The 15,978-nt window shown below is 49.2% G+C and overlaps 2 protein-coding genes across 2 annotated transcripts in view; one reads left to right on the top strand and one right to left on the bottom strand.

The window, feature by feature from the left end:
• Nucleotides 1–15,978, bottom strand: part of LOC147664912 (uncharacterized) — a 313,239-nt gene that overhangs the window by 46,241 nt on the left and 251,020 nt on the right. Inside the window, exons 9-10 of the mRNA XM_086949902.1 lie at nucleotides 11,530–11,663; nucleotides 3,030–3,212 (exon numbers count right to left, since the gene is read on the bottom strand). Of these exons, the coding sequence (XP_086806028.1) occupies nucleotides 3,030–3,212; nucleotides 11,530–11,663 (317 nt within the window). The remainder of the gene's footprint in view (nucleotides 1–3,029; nucleotides 3,213–11,529; nucleotides 11,664–15,978) is intronic.
• LOC147664913 (uncharacterized) overlaps nucleotides 5,441–15,978 on the top strand; it is a 93,410-nt gene continuing 82,872 nt past the window's right edge. The window contains exons 1-2 of the mRNA XM_086949897.1: nucleotides 5,441–5,577; nucleotides 9,799–9,885. Of these exons, the coding sequence (XP_086806023.1) occupies nucleotides 9,862–9,885 (24 nt within the window). The 5' untranslated portion in view covers nucleotides 5,441–5,577; nucleotides 9,799–9,861. The remainder of the gene's footprint in view (nucleotides 5,578–9,798; nucleotides 9,886–15,978) is intronic.

Here is a 15,978-nt window from a genome sequence, read left to right as displayed (position 1 = left end):
CCTGCACCTTCCCCTTGGTTGTCTGTGCCGAACTCAGAAAGAGGTCTACCCTCCTGGTGATCCATGCATCTTTCGACTTCCTCGGCCTTGGGCCAGACCAGTATTTTGTTGACCCTGGCCATGCGGTCTTGCGACCAGACCTTGCCATCACTGAGGAGAGCCGCCCTGCCACGCACCTCCTTGACTTGTAGCGGCTGGCTGAATTTGCTTTCGCCCTTTTTCTGTAGGGTGGGGAGTTTGATCCTAACCCACTCCCCTTCTTCCAGCGCCGTTTCCTTCGCGCTGCGCCTCTTGTTGTAGTGTGCTGCGTAGATCTTCTGGGCCTTCTCCAGATTGTGCTGCACCACGGCTGGGGACCACTTGCTGGTGATGGTCTTCTCCCTCCATGCCACGTTGTCCCGGGTGAAGGGATGCCGTCCTCTTAACACTTGGAACGGACTGTACCCCACTACAGAGGGCGTTATCTGGTAGGCCCAAATCATGTTCATCATTTCCACCTCCCAGTCCTTTCCTTGCGATATGGCTGCCTGGATGGAGCCCATGAGCACTCTATTGAATCTTTCGACTTGGCCGTTGCAGGCTGGATGGTACACGGCAGTGTGTCTCACCTCGATCCCATTCCTTTTCATGTATCTTCCCCACTTGTCCGATACAAATTGCGGACCATTGTCGCTGAGGATTGTTTTGGGAATTCCTTCTCTGAGGAACACCCCAGTTAGGAACTTTAAGATCGTGTCTGTGTCCATCGCTTCCTGTATGTCCACTTCTGGCCACTTAGAGTACTTGTCTATTAACACACAAATGTACTTGTTCACTCCTCTACTGTCCAGGACGGGCCCCAGGATATCTATGGCCACATCCTCCCAAGGGCCATGCGGGGTGTCGAACTTCCCCAGTGCAGGTCTGAGTGGGCGGAGCACCTTGTCCGCTCCTTGGCACTGTCCGCACTCCCGCACTTGTCTCTCGATGTGGGCATCCATTCCTGGCCACCAATACATCTGTTTGACCAACGCCTTGGTTTTCACTATGCCCAGATGCCCTTCGTGGAGCACTTTCAGCAGTCGGGGTATCAGAGTCACTGGGGGCACCACTCTCTCTCCTCTGTACAAGAATATCCCCGAGTCACTCAGGGACAATTCTTCTCTCATCTCATAGAAACGTCTGACCCCCTCCGTTAGCTTCTTCTTGTCCGGCCACCCCAACATGAGATGTCTCCTTACTTCCATCTTTTCCTCATCGAGCTCGTAAGCCGCCTGCCATTCCTGCGCACTGATGGACGACTCATGATCCTCCATGCTAGCGACCATCTCCTCTGTGTCCGGAGTCTCTCCTGGCGCCTCTTCCATGGCCGATGCCCGGCTGAGGTAATCAGCCACCCTGTTCTGCGTACCTGGAAGGTATTCTACGTCGTACGTATAATCTAGCAACTTCAGGGTCATTTTTGCTATTCTCGGGGTGGCTGTGTCGTGACCTGATGAAGTCAATACTTTGATGAGTGGCTTGTGATCCGTCTGGAGTCTGAATCTCGTGCCCCATATGAACTGGCGAAATTTGCCCAACGCCCACGTGACCGCCAGCATCTCCTTTTCAATCACGCTGTACTTCTGTTCCGTCGGGGACAGCGCCCGGGATGCGAAACTGATGGTTTCTTTTGTTCCGTCCTCCCTTTCCTGCGCTAAGACGGCCCCCAAGCCCTTGTCGCTTGCGTCTGTCGTTACCATCGTCTTGCTTGTGGGGACATACCCCTGCAGTGGGATTGCATGGCTGATGCAGTCTTTAATGGACTCAAATTCGGCCTGGGCCTCCGTATCCCATTCGAATTTTGTATTGTGCCTGGTCAGTTGTCTCATTCTGTGCGTTCTCGTGGCAAAATGTCTGACAAACTTGCTGTAATACTCGGCCATTCCCAGGAATGACCGCACTTCCTCTTTGGTAGTTGGGGCTCTGGCGTCCTTTATTGCCTTCACATTTTGCTCCTTCGGCGAGATACCGTGTGTTCCTATCTCGTGCCCTAGGTAGGTCACCGAGCGAGACCCAATCCTGCACTTGCTCCACTCCGCCGTCATTCCTTTGCCTTGCAGCACTCCCAGCACTTGATGTAGTTTTCTGTCGTGATCGCCCTTGTCGGAGCCCATCACTAGGATGTCGTCTTGGAAGTATTGCACTCCCGAGATGTCCTTAAACAACTTATGCATCAGCTTCTGGAAGACAGCCGCAGCGGACGCCAGGCCGAAGGGCATTCTCCTGAATTGGTAGCATCCAAAGGGCGTTATGAACGCTGTGTACTTCCTGCTCGACGGGTGGAGTTCTATCTGGTAGTATGCAGACGTGAGGTCTATGGTGGAAAAATGGGTAATACCTTTTGTCTTTGCTAGCATCTCCTCTATTCTGGGGAGCGGGAACCTCTCCACTATGAGGTTTTTGTTAAGCTCCCTCAGGTCCACACAGAGCCGGACCTTACCTTTGGGCTTTTTTACCACTACCAAGGGCGATAGCCATTCTGCACTGTCCACTGGCTCGATGATATCCAGTTCTTCCAACTTCCGTAGTTCCTGGCGCACTGCCTCACTTGTGGATATCGGTATGTTCCGGACCTTATGCACTACCGGTACTGCTCCCTCCTTAAGGACCATTTTATGCACGAATTTGTCCAGTTTGCCAACCGTGCCCTCAAACACTTTAGGGTATGCTGCTTTCCAGTCTTCCTCCCGCGAGAGGGGCCATTCGTCTGTGAGCAGGATCTGTTCTTTCCCTCCAGGATTGAGTATTATGCCGAGGGCACCTGCGTCTCTCCATCCTAGGACGGATGGGCCCTTTTCCGCTACATATTGGGTGCACGTGGCCGACCGCCCTCTGAATTCGAACTCCAGGTCCTTGCATCCTACCAATGGAATGGAATCCTCGGTATACGAGATGGGTCTGACGTCCGGCGGCTCCAGGTCGGGTCCTAATACTGGCGCGAAATCCTCTTCCCATATCGATCTTTGCACTATGGTCCAGGGGGACCCAGAATCCACGGCCACATATACCTTGACGCCCCCGATGCGCATGTCGGTGCGGGGTTTATCCCTTCGCTTCCCGGATACGTCCAGCACTTGATCCTCTATGCATAGCACCAGGTCGTCTTCTTCCTGGTCATCTTCTTCACTTACGTTGGCTGTGGCCGCGTCGATGCACTTGACCGTGGACTTCGTCCCTTTCTTTCGGCAGACCTTTTCAAAGTGACCGTTCAACCCGCAGAATGAGCACCTGGCGCGAAACGCGGGGCAACGCCTGTCCTGGGCCGCGTGCGCTGCACTGCCACATCGATAGCACGCAAATTTCGTTCCCTGGCTGGGGCGAGGCATCTGCTTCCCGGGCCCTCTTGTGTCCTTCTTCGGGTCTCCGTAGGCGCTTTTGGGCTTGCTGGATTGTGGCGCCTCGTCGATTTTGTTGATCATCGGTCTCGGCCCACTTTCTCTTTTCGCCGCGTCTGCGCCTCTCTTCGACATTTCTGCCTTCTTGACCATCGCTACCACTTCTTTCAGGGTTGTTTCATTCATCGCCCATAGCTTGTCTTGGACTGCTCTGCTGGTGGTGTGCATCACTATTTGGTCTTTGATGTATTCATCCTGCAGGTTCCCATACCTACACGTGATTGCTAGCCGGCGGAGAGCTGCCACATAGTCATCAATGGACTCTCCTGCCTCTTGTTTTCTCTGTTGGAAGTTATAGCGGTCTATCGAGACGCAAACTGCTGGGCGGTAATGACTGTCCAGGTCGTCCAGTGCGTTCACAAAGACGTCCGTCTCCGCTGCACCCCTCTCTTTGGGCACCAGATTCTTAAACACCCTGACCCCTTCTGGGCCTAAGTTGTGGAGCAACAGCCTCTTTTTTCTTTCCGGCTTGTATTCCCCTTCGCTCTCATCCTCCAGGGCTTCAATGTAATTGAGGAAATATTCCTTCCAGTCTTCCCATTTGAGTTGGGGTTCACCTGGCCTGGTTAGGAATGGGACCGGTGCCATTAGGGCTGATGCCTGATTCGCCATTCTGGCTTCGCCTCTAGGTCCTCCTTCCTGGGCCCTTTGGGTGGGTTCACCGGACGCTCCTGCGCTCACTGCCGTGTCACCTTGACCCCTTGGGCTACCTGGGGTATTGTCCCTCGTGGTGTGCGCTGTCTGCACTGTCCTCCCCCCTTCCTCTGACTTGGGGGTGTCTCCCTTGGTTGCCAGGTTGCTGCCTGGGGGCTCCCGGGGTCCTGGGCCACACTAACCTGGCTGATGCGGTTGGTGTTTAGCTCCTGGTCGTGCTGCTGCGCTGCTGCCACGCCCTTGCTCTTCCTTGCAGGTCCTGTGCCTTCCTGGCTCGTGGACGTGGCTGTGGGGAGTTTTAATTTCCTTGCCGTCGTCCCTGCACCTGGTGGTGTCCGGATCCCAGCCTCGTCGCCACTGTAATGTTCGTATTCTCCCCCACAGGATACTATGACACAGGTAGGTGTAAGTAACTCCGTTTATTATCTTATCCAAGCAAGATACAAGCTAAGGGCGCCGAGCGTCTAACTGTGTGCCGCTCCGGTCGCCAACTGCCGTTTCCTCTGTTCGCGCCTTTTACTTTTGATCTCTCGCGCATGCGCGTCTATCCCGCTCTAGTCTACGGAGTCACGCGTCATCACGTGTACGCCGGTAGACTAGAGCGTACACCACAGAGACAGCTCAAATAAAGCCATTTGTGGCATGAAACATCGGTAGCCTCCTGCCTGAATTGGGTCTATTGGCATGTATGCGTGAGCTCTACGCTAACAGCGTAAATAATAAGCATTAAAAAATGCAATAGGACTCGCCTTTCATTAAGTTAAAGCCATTTGCTTTGCTATACAATGCCATTACAACGTAAATGGCTTTAACTTGATCAAAGGCGAGACCTTTTTCATTTTCAATGCTTGTTTGAGAGGGTAAACTGAAAACAGTGAGAGGCACCTTTTTTAGGTCTTCCGAAGCAGGGCTAGTCAGCAGCTGTTATGAGTAAGCAATGTAAAGAACATGTATGATGCTGGTTTTAAAAATGACATTGTTTGCTTGTTCCTAGGGCCTCTTCTGTGTTCCTTTTGGATGAGGGCGGCCATGCTCAGGCAAGTGACGTCATTGGTGTAAATGTGTAGTCCTTCCTCTATATTTGCGAAATGTCGTGAGTTTAACAAAGCGGCTTGTACTGCGCATGGTCAAAAGACTAAGTATGGATTAGCAAAGGCCTGTACTGCGCATGCCCAGACGTATGTACACTAGTTTCTAACCGTGCATGTATTACCAGGGCTTGTACTGCGCATGCCCAGAAGTATGGTTCAGACGTTCAGACGTTTCTAACCCAGCATGTAGTGCGCATGCTCCGGAGGTTGCACACTAGTTTGCCCCGAGCATGCGCAGATGGCCCCACCGCCCTCGAAGAGCTCTTTCCACTGACCATGAGCTGACAACTTCCTCCCGGCTTTGTTCGCAGCTCCCTCGCGGCCGGAAGTGGATCCTGGGGCAGACCCGACGTGTGATCTCTGCAGGAGGCGGTGTGTGGCCCCGGGCCCCTGGCTGCAGCCTGTCCTCAGTGCAGGTCCATGATTGTACCTCTGTGCTTGCCTGAGGGCTCTCCTGCCTGTGCTCCTTACTGGGGTGCTGTCCCTGCTGCACCCCCGTACTCCCCTCTGGTACTGCTTGTGGCTCTCTGCTCCTTACTCCTGTTCTGCTCAGCTCTCTCTGTGCATGGGGCTCTTTCCTCTCCAGGCGCTTGGTACTGCCCTGGGCATACTTTGATGGTTTCCTCTCTCATTGCTGGCTCTGGGTTGGTTCTGTGCTGTTTCTGCTGCACTGTGCTTGCCTGGGGGCTCTCCTGCCTGTGCTCCTTACTGGGGTGCTGTCCCTGCTGCACTGTCTGGTACTGCTTGTGGCTCTCTGCTCCTTACTCCTGTTCTGCTCAGCTCTCTCTGTGCATGGGGCTCTTTCCTCTCCAGGCGCTTGGTACTGCCCTGGGCATACTATGCTGCTTTCCTCTCTCATTGCCGGCTCTGGGTTGGTTCTGTGCTGTTTCTGCTGCACCGTGCTTGCCTGGGGGCTTTCCTCTCTCTGGGTTGTTTGTGTGTCTGTGCTCCTTACCGGGGTGCTGTTTATGCCCAATTCTCTCTCTGCTTGTGGCTCTGTGCTCCCTTCTCTCCAGGCACTTTATACTGCACTGTGCATGCATTGTTATTTTCCTCTCTCATTGCAGGTTCTGTGTTTTTTCTTCTTCTGTGCTCCTGCACTGTGCTTGCCTGGGGGCTTTCCTGTCTGCTGTTTTCCTTTCTTTGCTGCTTTCCTCTCTGTGCTGTTTGTCTTTGTACTTCTGCTGTCTTTCTACTTGGTGCCCTTTATACTGTGCCTACATGGGTGCTTTCCTCTTTGTTTGCTGTTTGTGCACGTAGCTCTGTGCTGTCTCCTGTGCTGTTTATACTGCACTGTGTGCTCCTTGGTGCCTCCCACTTGCTGTACTATTTGTGCATGTGAGGTTGTGCTCTTTCCTATGGGTGCTGTTTATACTGCAGTGAGCATGCATCGGTGCTTGGCTCTCTCAGTGCTGTTTGTGTTTTTTACTCTGTGCTCTTTCCTGTGTGTGCTGTTTATACTGCACTGTGTTGTCCTGCAGTGAGCATGCATCTGCCCTTTGCTCTCTCAGTGCTGTTTGTGAGTCTGTTGTCTTCTCCCTGTGTGCACTTTCTGCTGCAGTATGTGGGTTCAACTGTGCTGCTTATGAATCTATGGGCCAGATGTATCGAACCTTTTTGCATTCACAAACGAATCTGCCCGTTTGCGGTCGCAAAAATTGCTTTTCCAATGTAGCAAACCTAAGTTTGCAATTCGGTGACCTGTTACCGAATCGCAAAATGGGGTTGCGATTCGGTATTAGGAAGGGACGTGTTTAGGGCGTCCCTTCCTAATACCGAATCGGTATGTATGAATGTTTTGTGGCTGCAATTGTGGTCACAAAACATTTGCATGTTACCACCTACTTCAAGAAGGTGATAACCCATTCGCCAATGAGAAGGGGTCCCCAAGGGACCCCTTCCCTTTTGTGAATGTTTGTAAAACCATTTTTAAGAGCAGGCAGTGGTCCCATGGAATTCTCTTAAAAAATTAAAAGAAAACTTAATTTTTCGTTTTGTAAAGCATCTCATTTTCCTTTAACCCCTTGCATGCTTGTGACGGAACCGTTCCGTCACAAGCCTCGGGTGAGCTGTGCTTGTGACAGAACAGTTCCGTCACAGCCCGCTCGCCGCGCCTGCGCGGCGCGAATTCTGCACCTGCGCTGATCGTTCTATTGGGTGGGCGGGGCCGTGACGGAACCGTTCCGTCACAAGCACAGCTCACCCGAGGCTCGTGACGGAGCGGTTCCGTCACAAGCACGGGAGTGCCGCGCGCCCCCCCCCCCCCCCCTTAGCACTGCGGTGGAATAGCCGCCGCAGTGAAGGGGTTAAGGAAAATGGGCTGTTTACAAAAAAAATAGATTGCTTTATTTAAAAGCAGTCACGGACATGGCGGTCTGCTGATCTCAGCAGGCCACCATCCCTGTGATAATTGCAATTCCTAGGGGGTTGCAAATTGCGACCTACCTCATTAATATTCATGAGGTAGGTCATCTGTAACCCCCTGTGAATGGCAAAAGGTGTACTGCACACCTTCATACATTGCATTTTGCAATTCCCTAATTGCGAATCCTTGTGATTCGCAATTAGGGAGTCGCAAAATCCTATCTTGAAACATCTGTCCCTATGTTCTTTTCTCTGTGATGTTTATAATGCACTGTGCTTTCTTGGCTGCTTTCCTTTCTCTGTACTGTCTGTGGGTCTGTTCTCGTTCCATTGTGTGCTGTTTCTACTGCATTCTGCTTTCCTAAGTTCTTTCTCCTCTCTCTGCTGTTTGTGTTTTTGGTCTGCGCTGTTTACTGTACGTGCTACTTATACAGCACTATACATGCCTGTGTGCTTTCCTCTCACTGTACTCTGTGTTTGTGGTTCTGCTCTTCCTTCTGTGTGCTGTTTATACTGTACTGTGTGTGCCTGCATGCTTTCTGGATCTGTGATGTTTCTTCTATGTGCTGTTTATACTGTGCTTTGTTTCCTGGTGATTTCTTGTTGTGGTGTTTGTGCATCTGTGCTCTACACCCACCGTGCTTTGTATACTGCACCTTGCATGCTTGGGTGCCTTCCTCTCTCTGTACTACTTGTGCTTGTGGGTTTTGTACTCATGCCTCTGTGTGCATGCATTGGTGATTTCCTCTTGCTATTCTGCTTGTGTTGGTGGGTCTGTGTTTGTGCTTTTCATAGGATGGACATTTGTGTCTGAGCTTTTTCCTCTATGTACTGTTTATGCAGCACCCTGCGTTCCATGGCGCTTAACCTCTATTTTTGCTGTTTGAGGATCTGTGCTCCTTTCTGTATGTGCTGTTAATACCACTCTGTGATTCCCCTCTCTGTGCTGTAGTGTATGTGTGTTATGTTATATTGATCTGTATGGCACACTAATAACCCAAGAGGGTATCCAGTTTCTTGGGCAGGGGTGTAGGTTTGTGGTCCCCAAGGTGCTTATAGGAAGCTCCAGGTATTTTGTTTCTTGCGGAAGTGAAGAAGTGAGGAGGAGGCTCTGATGTGTTAAGAGGGGTTGTTCCATGTCTTGGGTGAAATGTAGGAGAATGAGCAACCTCCACTTTTGCTTTTGCGGATGCAATGAACGAGTGAGAGTGAGAATGAGGTAGAGCTTAAATGTCTGGTGGGTTGGCTAAATTGTATGCAGCTGTTCAGGTTTTCTGGACATGTCTGTAGCCTTCCCTCTCTGTGTCCCACCGGGAGGTGAGGTTGTGTTTGTATACATTCTTACCTCTCTGCGCTGTTCGTTTGGGTGTGGAGAATGTGTGCATCTGGTCTCTTTCCTCTATTTGTGATGCTTGTGTACGTGGGTTTGTGCTCTTTCCTCTGTGATGATTATACCGCTCTCTGCTTTTCCTGGTGCTTACCTCTCTCTGTGCTGCTTGCGTATGAAGGTCTTCACTCTTTTCTCTGTGCTGTTTATACCACACTGCATTCGTGGTGCTTTCTCCTCTTTGTGTTGTTTGTATTTGCTGAGATTCACTTTTTTCTTTCTTTCCTGTCTGTCGGCCAGATGGAGGTGGGTTGTGTCTGTTTAGGTTTTACCTCTCTGTGCTGTTCGGTTGGTTGTGGAGAATGTGTGTATCTGGTCTCTTTCCTCTCTGTGCTGTTTGTATTTTTGAGGTTGTGCTTTTTCCTCTACTTGCTGTTTAAACTGCACTGTAACTTACCTGATGCTTTCCTCGCGCTATGTTGGCTGTGCACTTGTCTGTATGTGCTGGCTATACCACACTGCATTCATATGTGCTTTCCTCTCTCTTTGCTGTTTGTGTATGTTGTCTGTACGCTGTTTGTACTGCACTCTGCGTTCCCTGGTGCTTTCGTCTGTCTGCACGTTTTGTGTATGTGGGTCTAAGCTAATTTTTACTATGTGCTCTTAATGCCACAATGTTAATTTGTGGGTGGTTTCATCTCCCTGTGCAGAGAGGCGCCTGTGTTTTGTCGAGTGTGGAGAATGTGAGTACCTAGCCTCTTGTCTCTGTTTGGTTTTCTTAAGGAAGGCGGATACTGTTTGTGCGTACCGTCCTGAATATCTGTTCTGTTTATACTGAAGAAGCAGGAGGTGTGTCTGGCTTTCTTTCCACCTGAGCTCCTAACAGGGAAGGGACAGGGGAAGCTGTGGATCTGTGATAACCCTTTTACCTCTGTGTTTTCCATAGGGAAGGACCACGGAGTCTGGAATTGTGTTTCTTTTATTGGGTCACTGAAAAAGAGAGAGAGCAATGTCCCAGCAGGATTCAGAGGAGGTGAGTAACATACTGTAAAACTGTTTGTGTTGGAATATGACCGACCAACCAATGTAATATTTAAAACAATCCTATAATGATGTAGCAAGAAACATGTATTTACCATCTTTTTCTTTTACATCTATACATAAATATCCGATTTTTGAAGCAGCGGAAAGATGTCCTGTAGGTGGTGGAAATACTCTGATGGGGTGTATTGGTTCAGGAGCTAGAGGACTAGAATGAATGCAGGGATCCATCCTTGGATATTAGCAGTGGGAGGGCTGTGCTAATGTGGGGGCATTGTCTTGATGGCCCTTTTGACTAGGAGAGCCAGCACCTCCTCCCTTAGCAGCTGAATATGGTCTTGCCTGAAGACGTGGCCTTGAATAATAATAATAATAATAATAATAATACTGAAGTTTTATATTGCGCAATCGGCTACCTCGCAAGGAGGAGTCCCGGCGCCTAGTGACAGATACCAAGTAGTAAAAAAACACGGGGAGCTAAAATTATTGATTAAATAGCCACGTCTTCAGCTGTTTCCGAAAGCAAGGCTCTGTATTAGCATTTCGAAGAGATAGTGGTAAGGCATTCCACATTTTGGCTGTTCTGGCCGAAAGCACTCTACCCCCAAGCCGAACCTTCGAGAAGCGTGGAACATGGAGCAAATTCTGAGTATTAGAGCGCAGGGGGCTTGAGCCTTCTTATATCGGGGGAATCTTAATTTAAGATAATTTGGGCATTTTCCCTGCAACGCCAGGGTCAGGGCCTTAAATTCAATTCTTCTTGCCACTGGCAGCCAGTGCAGATCTCGCAAGTGCGGAGAGACATGATGCCTAAACGGAATACGTTTAATCAGCCTCGCAACCGCATTTTGCACCATCTGCAAACGTTGAATCGCATATTTAGGCAGGCCGAGGTAAAGACCGTTGGCGTAGTCCAGCCTGGATGTTACAGTGGCATGGACTACTAGCTTACGGCAATCTTCTGGTAGTAGATCCAGGAACTTTTGGAGATTTCTCAGTTTATTTAAGCACCCAGCCGATACCTGTTGAATTTGAGCTGAGAAGAGGTCGTCTTCCCATCTCAACCCCAGATTTTTGGCACTAGAACTGGGGCAAGGCGCGGGACCCGTTTCGGTGGGCCACCAGAGGTCTGGCGAAGGCACTGGGCTTATTCCAAAGAAGATCACCTCTGTTTTACCTGCATTAAGTTTTAGCTTATTTGTATTCAACCAGAGAGCGATATCACATAGACAACCCTTAAAATTGTCAAAGGCCTCTGCTGCCTGATCTTGGTAAGAGAAAACCAACTGTGTGTCATCGCATAGGAGATTGCTTTGACACCCCTGTTGGCGATTAGAGTGTAGAGAGGGGCCGATACACATTAAAAAGTAAGGGACTAAGGGCTGAGCCCTGAGGGACGCCACACCAAAGAGGTTTCGGTTTGGATGAAAATGGGCAGAGAGCGACTGTTTGAGAGCGGACCGACTTTTTGAGAGCAGTCGCTCAAGTAGGACTGCAGCCAGGCCCGTACCTTCCCACCCAGGCCAATGCTTTCCAGTTTCTGTAGCAGCCTGGCGTGGTCAACCGTCTCAAATGCTGCAGATGGATCCAGGAGCACCAGCATTGCTGATGCCCCTGAATCTAATGCCTATCTTGCCGACTCCACCACGTCTATGAGGGCCGTCTCTGTACTAAAACCCGACTGAAAGCCTGATTGTGTTTCATGCAAGATGGCATTACATTCAATGAAGTGGTTCAGTAGGCGTTGAACCAGCTTCTCCAGCATTTTACCTGGTGCAGGTAAAAGAGAAATTGGCCTGAGATTACTAAAATCTTCTGGTGCTCCAGTGTTTTTTTTTCAGGGGGAGCATTGTGGCATGCTTTCAGCAGTCTGGAAAAACTCAGGGATCAAGGGATGTGTTCCAGACATGAGTAAGTGTATTAGTCAGGGAATGAGATATCATTTTCCATAGTTTGGGGGGACATGGGTCATCAGGAGCCCCTGATTTACATTTTTCAATCTCTGTCAGCGCATCATGATGCGAGATTGGAGAAAAATTTAGAAACAGCGGGGCCTGCACTCTGACCGAAGATTAATCTTATTTCTCTGTCGCTACAGGGGCAGAGAAGGTGTCATACACCTTTAAGATTTTATTGTTGAAGAAATTAGAAATGTCTTCGCACATATCTGGTGTCGAGGTCACTTCAGTGTCAATAGCTCTTGGCTTAAAGAAGGATTGAACTACCTTAAATAGTTCTTTACACGAATGGTCCACCTTATATATGCAGGAAGAAATACATTTTCTTCTGGCCGTTTTTATTGATTTATGTAAGTTTTTCAAGGCATTTTTATAGCATGCCTTTGCTGCGTTGCTGTACTTTGATCTACATTGTCGTTCTAATCTCTTGCAGCTACTTTTTTCCTCTAGGAATGCCTCCAAAAACCACGGAGCTGATGGGGATTGTCTGCGCAATAGCATCATTTTGACTGGTGCGATGGCATCCACCACCGAGGCAATCCAATGGTTCAGTGCCAGGGCATCTATTTTAGGATCTGAGGTAGGGAAAGGTGGGTCTATTTCTAAAATATGACCCAAGGTTTCAGCCGTTAGGTTGTTCCACTTTCTCTTCATAGAGGGTGGCTTGCCTCTGGCCTGGCTTACTTTGGCTAGTCTGACTGAAAAAGGGATCAGGTAGTGGTCTGACCAGACCAGGTGTCGAGGTGCTTTCATTGTCATTGCCTGAATATTGGAAAAAACAAAATCTAAAGTGTGGCCTGCCTTGTGTGTAGGACCTGAGATCATTTGCAGTAAATTAGCAGCTACTAACGATGAAATTTGCTGAGTTGCTTGAGGACAGTTGGGATCATTGACGTGAAAATTAAAGTCCCCAAGTGCCATGAAGTATGTATGAGTAGGTAGTTTGTTTACTCTCCCCTGAGGCGGAAAGCCTGGGGTTCTACTCGCTATCCCTTTCTCTGAAGCGCGCTGACATTGCAGTGATTTTTTAACAACTGTACATATTTTAATCGGTTGCAATTTTAACTACTGGTGTAAAAACAGTTCGCTCGAGTGCAAGACTCACTTTGCACCGAGGCGTGCTTCACTCACCCCCTCATCCCGGCGTGGCCGATTGCGGGCTGACGACGCGGGACAGGGGCGCCATCTTGGAGGGAGGAAGGGTTGGCGGTCCAGTGGCAGGACGCCTCCCGGATACTTAAGGAGCTGCATTTGTAAGGCTCGCTGTATTTGTTTACTCTCCCCTGAGGCGGAAAGCCGGGGGTTCTACTCGCTATCCCTTTCTCTGAAGCGCGCTGACATTGCAGTGATTTTTTAACAACTGTACATATTTTAATCGGTTGCAATTTTAACTTCTGGTGTAAAAACAGTTCGCTCGAGTGCAAGACTCTTTTTGCACCGAGGCGTGCTTCACTCACCCCCTCATCCCGGCGTGGCCGATTGCGGCTGACGACGCGGGACTGGGGCGCCATCTTGGAGGGAGGAAGGGTTGGTGGTCCAGTGGCAGGACGCCTCCCACCCTCCTCGGCAGGATATAAAATAATGGGGTCATTCCATCTGCGCAGCGGGCGGGCGCAGCGGGCGGGCGCAGCGGGCGCGCCAAAGGCGCTCCAAAGGCAAGCCCGTCTGCGCCCGTCCGCGCCGGACATGGGCCTAGGGCCACCCCCCCTGGCCAGAATGTCCGCGCAAACCTCACATCTTATCCACGCTCTACGCTGGTTGATCTCCGCCCACAAGCTATGGAAAAATGCATAAGGTATAGCCCTGACTCCATATCATCTAAAACTGTACTGGACTGTAAACACTGTCAAATGTCCATCCCCCTATTAAATAAAAGAGCAGGTAGCGAAAATCTGAACCAAATAAACCAAGTGTTCATGATAGCCCTCATTAATGTGCGCTCATTAGCCAAACATAGGCAAGAGGTAGCCGATGTACTCATCGACAGGAACATAGATATAATGTTCCTGACAGAGACTTGGCTGGATAAAGCCTCCGACCCTGACCTTGTTATCGCCGTTCCACAAGGTTTCAAGTCCTATAGACTAGATAGAATTGGTAAAAGAGGCGGTGGGGTTGCTATAATCGCCCGTGACTCTTTTAAAATTCGTACCACTGCCATTCCCTCAACGGCATGCGAGGCGCTTCAATTTGACATCCACCTTTCCCCCTCACACAATTTTAAAGGTGTATTACTGTATAGAAGACCAGAGTCGCGGTCGGAATTCCTCACTGAAATACTCCCTATCCTAGAAACTACAGCTACTGATAAATCTGTGACTTTGTTAGGTGATTTCAACTTCCATTTGGAATGTACAGAAGACAAGGATACTACTTCTCTGCTATCCGAAATGGAGGTTTTTGGTCTATCTCAGTTGGTGAAAGAACCCACTCATAATGCAGGCCATACCTTAGATGGTATTTTCACCAACCTGGAAAATATTCTAGTGACTGAAGTCCTGCCAATGACTTGGTCCGACCATCACATGGTACTGGCCACAATACAAATTAATAAAACGTCCACCGCCACCATATTCCCCCCTAAACGAGAAGTGTTCAAGGTCTGGAAAGACTTCAACATCCTCAGTTTTAAGGAGGCGTTACAGAACTCTACACCTACATGGGCTAGTGATCCAGAAACCGCTATTGAACAATATCACACATGGGTAGGCCAGGCGGCTAATAAACTGGTGCCTGAAAAAAGAATATCCAGGAATAGAAGCTCCCCTTCAGCTCCCTGGTACACCGAGGAGCTTAAAAAACTAAAACAGCAATGCAGAAACAAAGAGAGAATCTGGAGGAAAAAGTATGATAGTGGAGATAGGATATTGTACAAGGAATTCTTAACCCAATACAAACTCCTGATCACAGAGACAAAAAAGAAGTTTTACACTGAGCAAATCGAAAGCGCTAAAAATTCGAATAAAACGCTCTTTGAAATAACTAAACATCTTGCGGGATGCGCCCCAGATCTTAACCCCCCTTGCTCACAAGATTTCTGTGATTCATTGGCATCTTTCTTTTTTACCAAAGTAAACAACATATTTTCAGCTTTTAACCTAGGTGATAACCAATGCCATGAAAAGATAAATACCCCATCTCCAAGTAATAATTTCCCCTGTTTTGCAGAGGTCACAGAAGCTCACATTCAGGACATTATTAAAACAATTAAATCTGGATCAGCCTTGGATCCCTGTCCTTTAAATGCTCTTTGTTCAATAATGGATACTGTTATTCCAGTCATCACCCAAATAAGCAATCTCATGTTCCGCACAGGCATCTTTCCAAACCAGTTAAAAAAAAACTTTACTCAAACCCCTCCTGAAAAAACCCGGCTTGGACAAAGCAGAACTTAAAAACTATAGGCCTATAGCGAACTTACCCTTCCTGGCTAAGATAGCTGAAAAAGCCATGAATATTCAACTTGCGGAATTCATCGAGCAACACCATCTGCTCGACGAAACACAATTTGGATTCCGCAAATTTCATGGAACGGAAACAGCGCTCATCAAAGCAGCGGATGACATCCGATTAATCAGAGACCAAGGTGGCACAGCACTATTGGTGCTCTTAGATTTATCGGCTGCTTTCGACACGGTTGACCATAAGATCCTAGTCAACTGTGTCGAAAAGATGGGCGTGCAAGGCCTGGCAAAAGATCTGCTAGCGTCTTTTCTAGCAGAGAGATCCCAGGCAGTTATACTGGGCCAGTTTGAATCCGCTGAGCTATCGCTGCCATGTGGGGTACCTCAAGGTTCATCCCTGAGTCCGACACTATTTAATATATACGTGTCGGACCTCGCTAACACCATCAAAGCGCACGGGATGAACCTTACCTCATATGCGGATGATACACAGCTGATACTGGCTGTCAGAAATGATGGGGAAACAGTGGCGGAAAATTTCAAGACAGGTATGCTGGCCATTGGAAAATGGATGTCAGCAAACTGTCTGAAATTAAATTCCGACAAAACCGAGGTGGTCACTTTTGGCCACCTCAGCCCTAGCTGGTCCCCAACTTGGTGGCCATCATCTTTTGGAGCCGCACCCAAACCAGTCACGAAAGTGAGAAATTTGGGTGTCATCTT

Source organism: Lissotriton vulgaris, unplaced genomic scaffold (assembly GCF_964263255.1).
Source record: "Lissotriton vulgaris unplaced genomic scaffold, aLisVul1.2 SCAFFOLD_671, whole genome shotgun sequence".
In the NCBI taxonomy this organism is placed as follows: Eukaryota; Metazoa; Chordata; class Amphibia; order Caudata; family Salamandridae; genus Lissotriton; species Lissotriton vulgaris.
The sequence above is the reverse complement of the archived record's forward strand: the minus strand, read 5'-3'. Positions and strand labels throughout refer to the sequence as shown.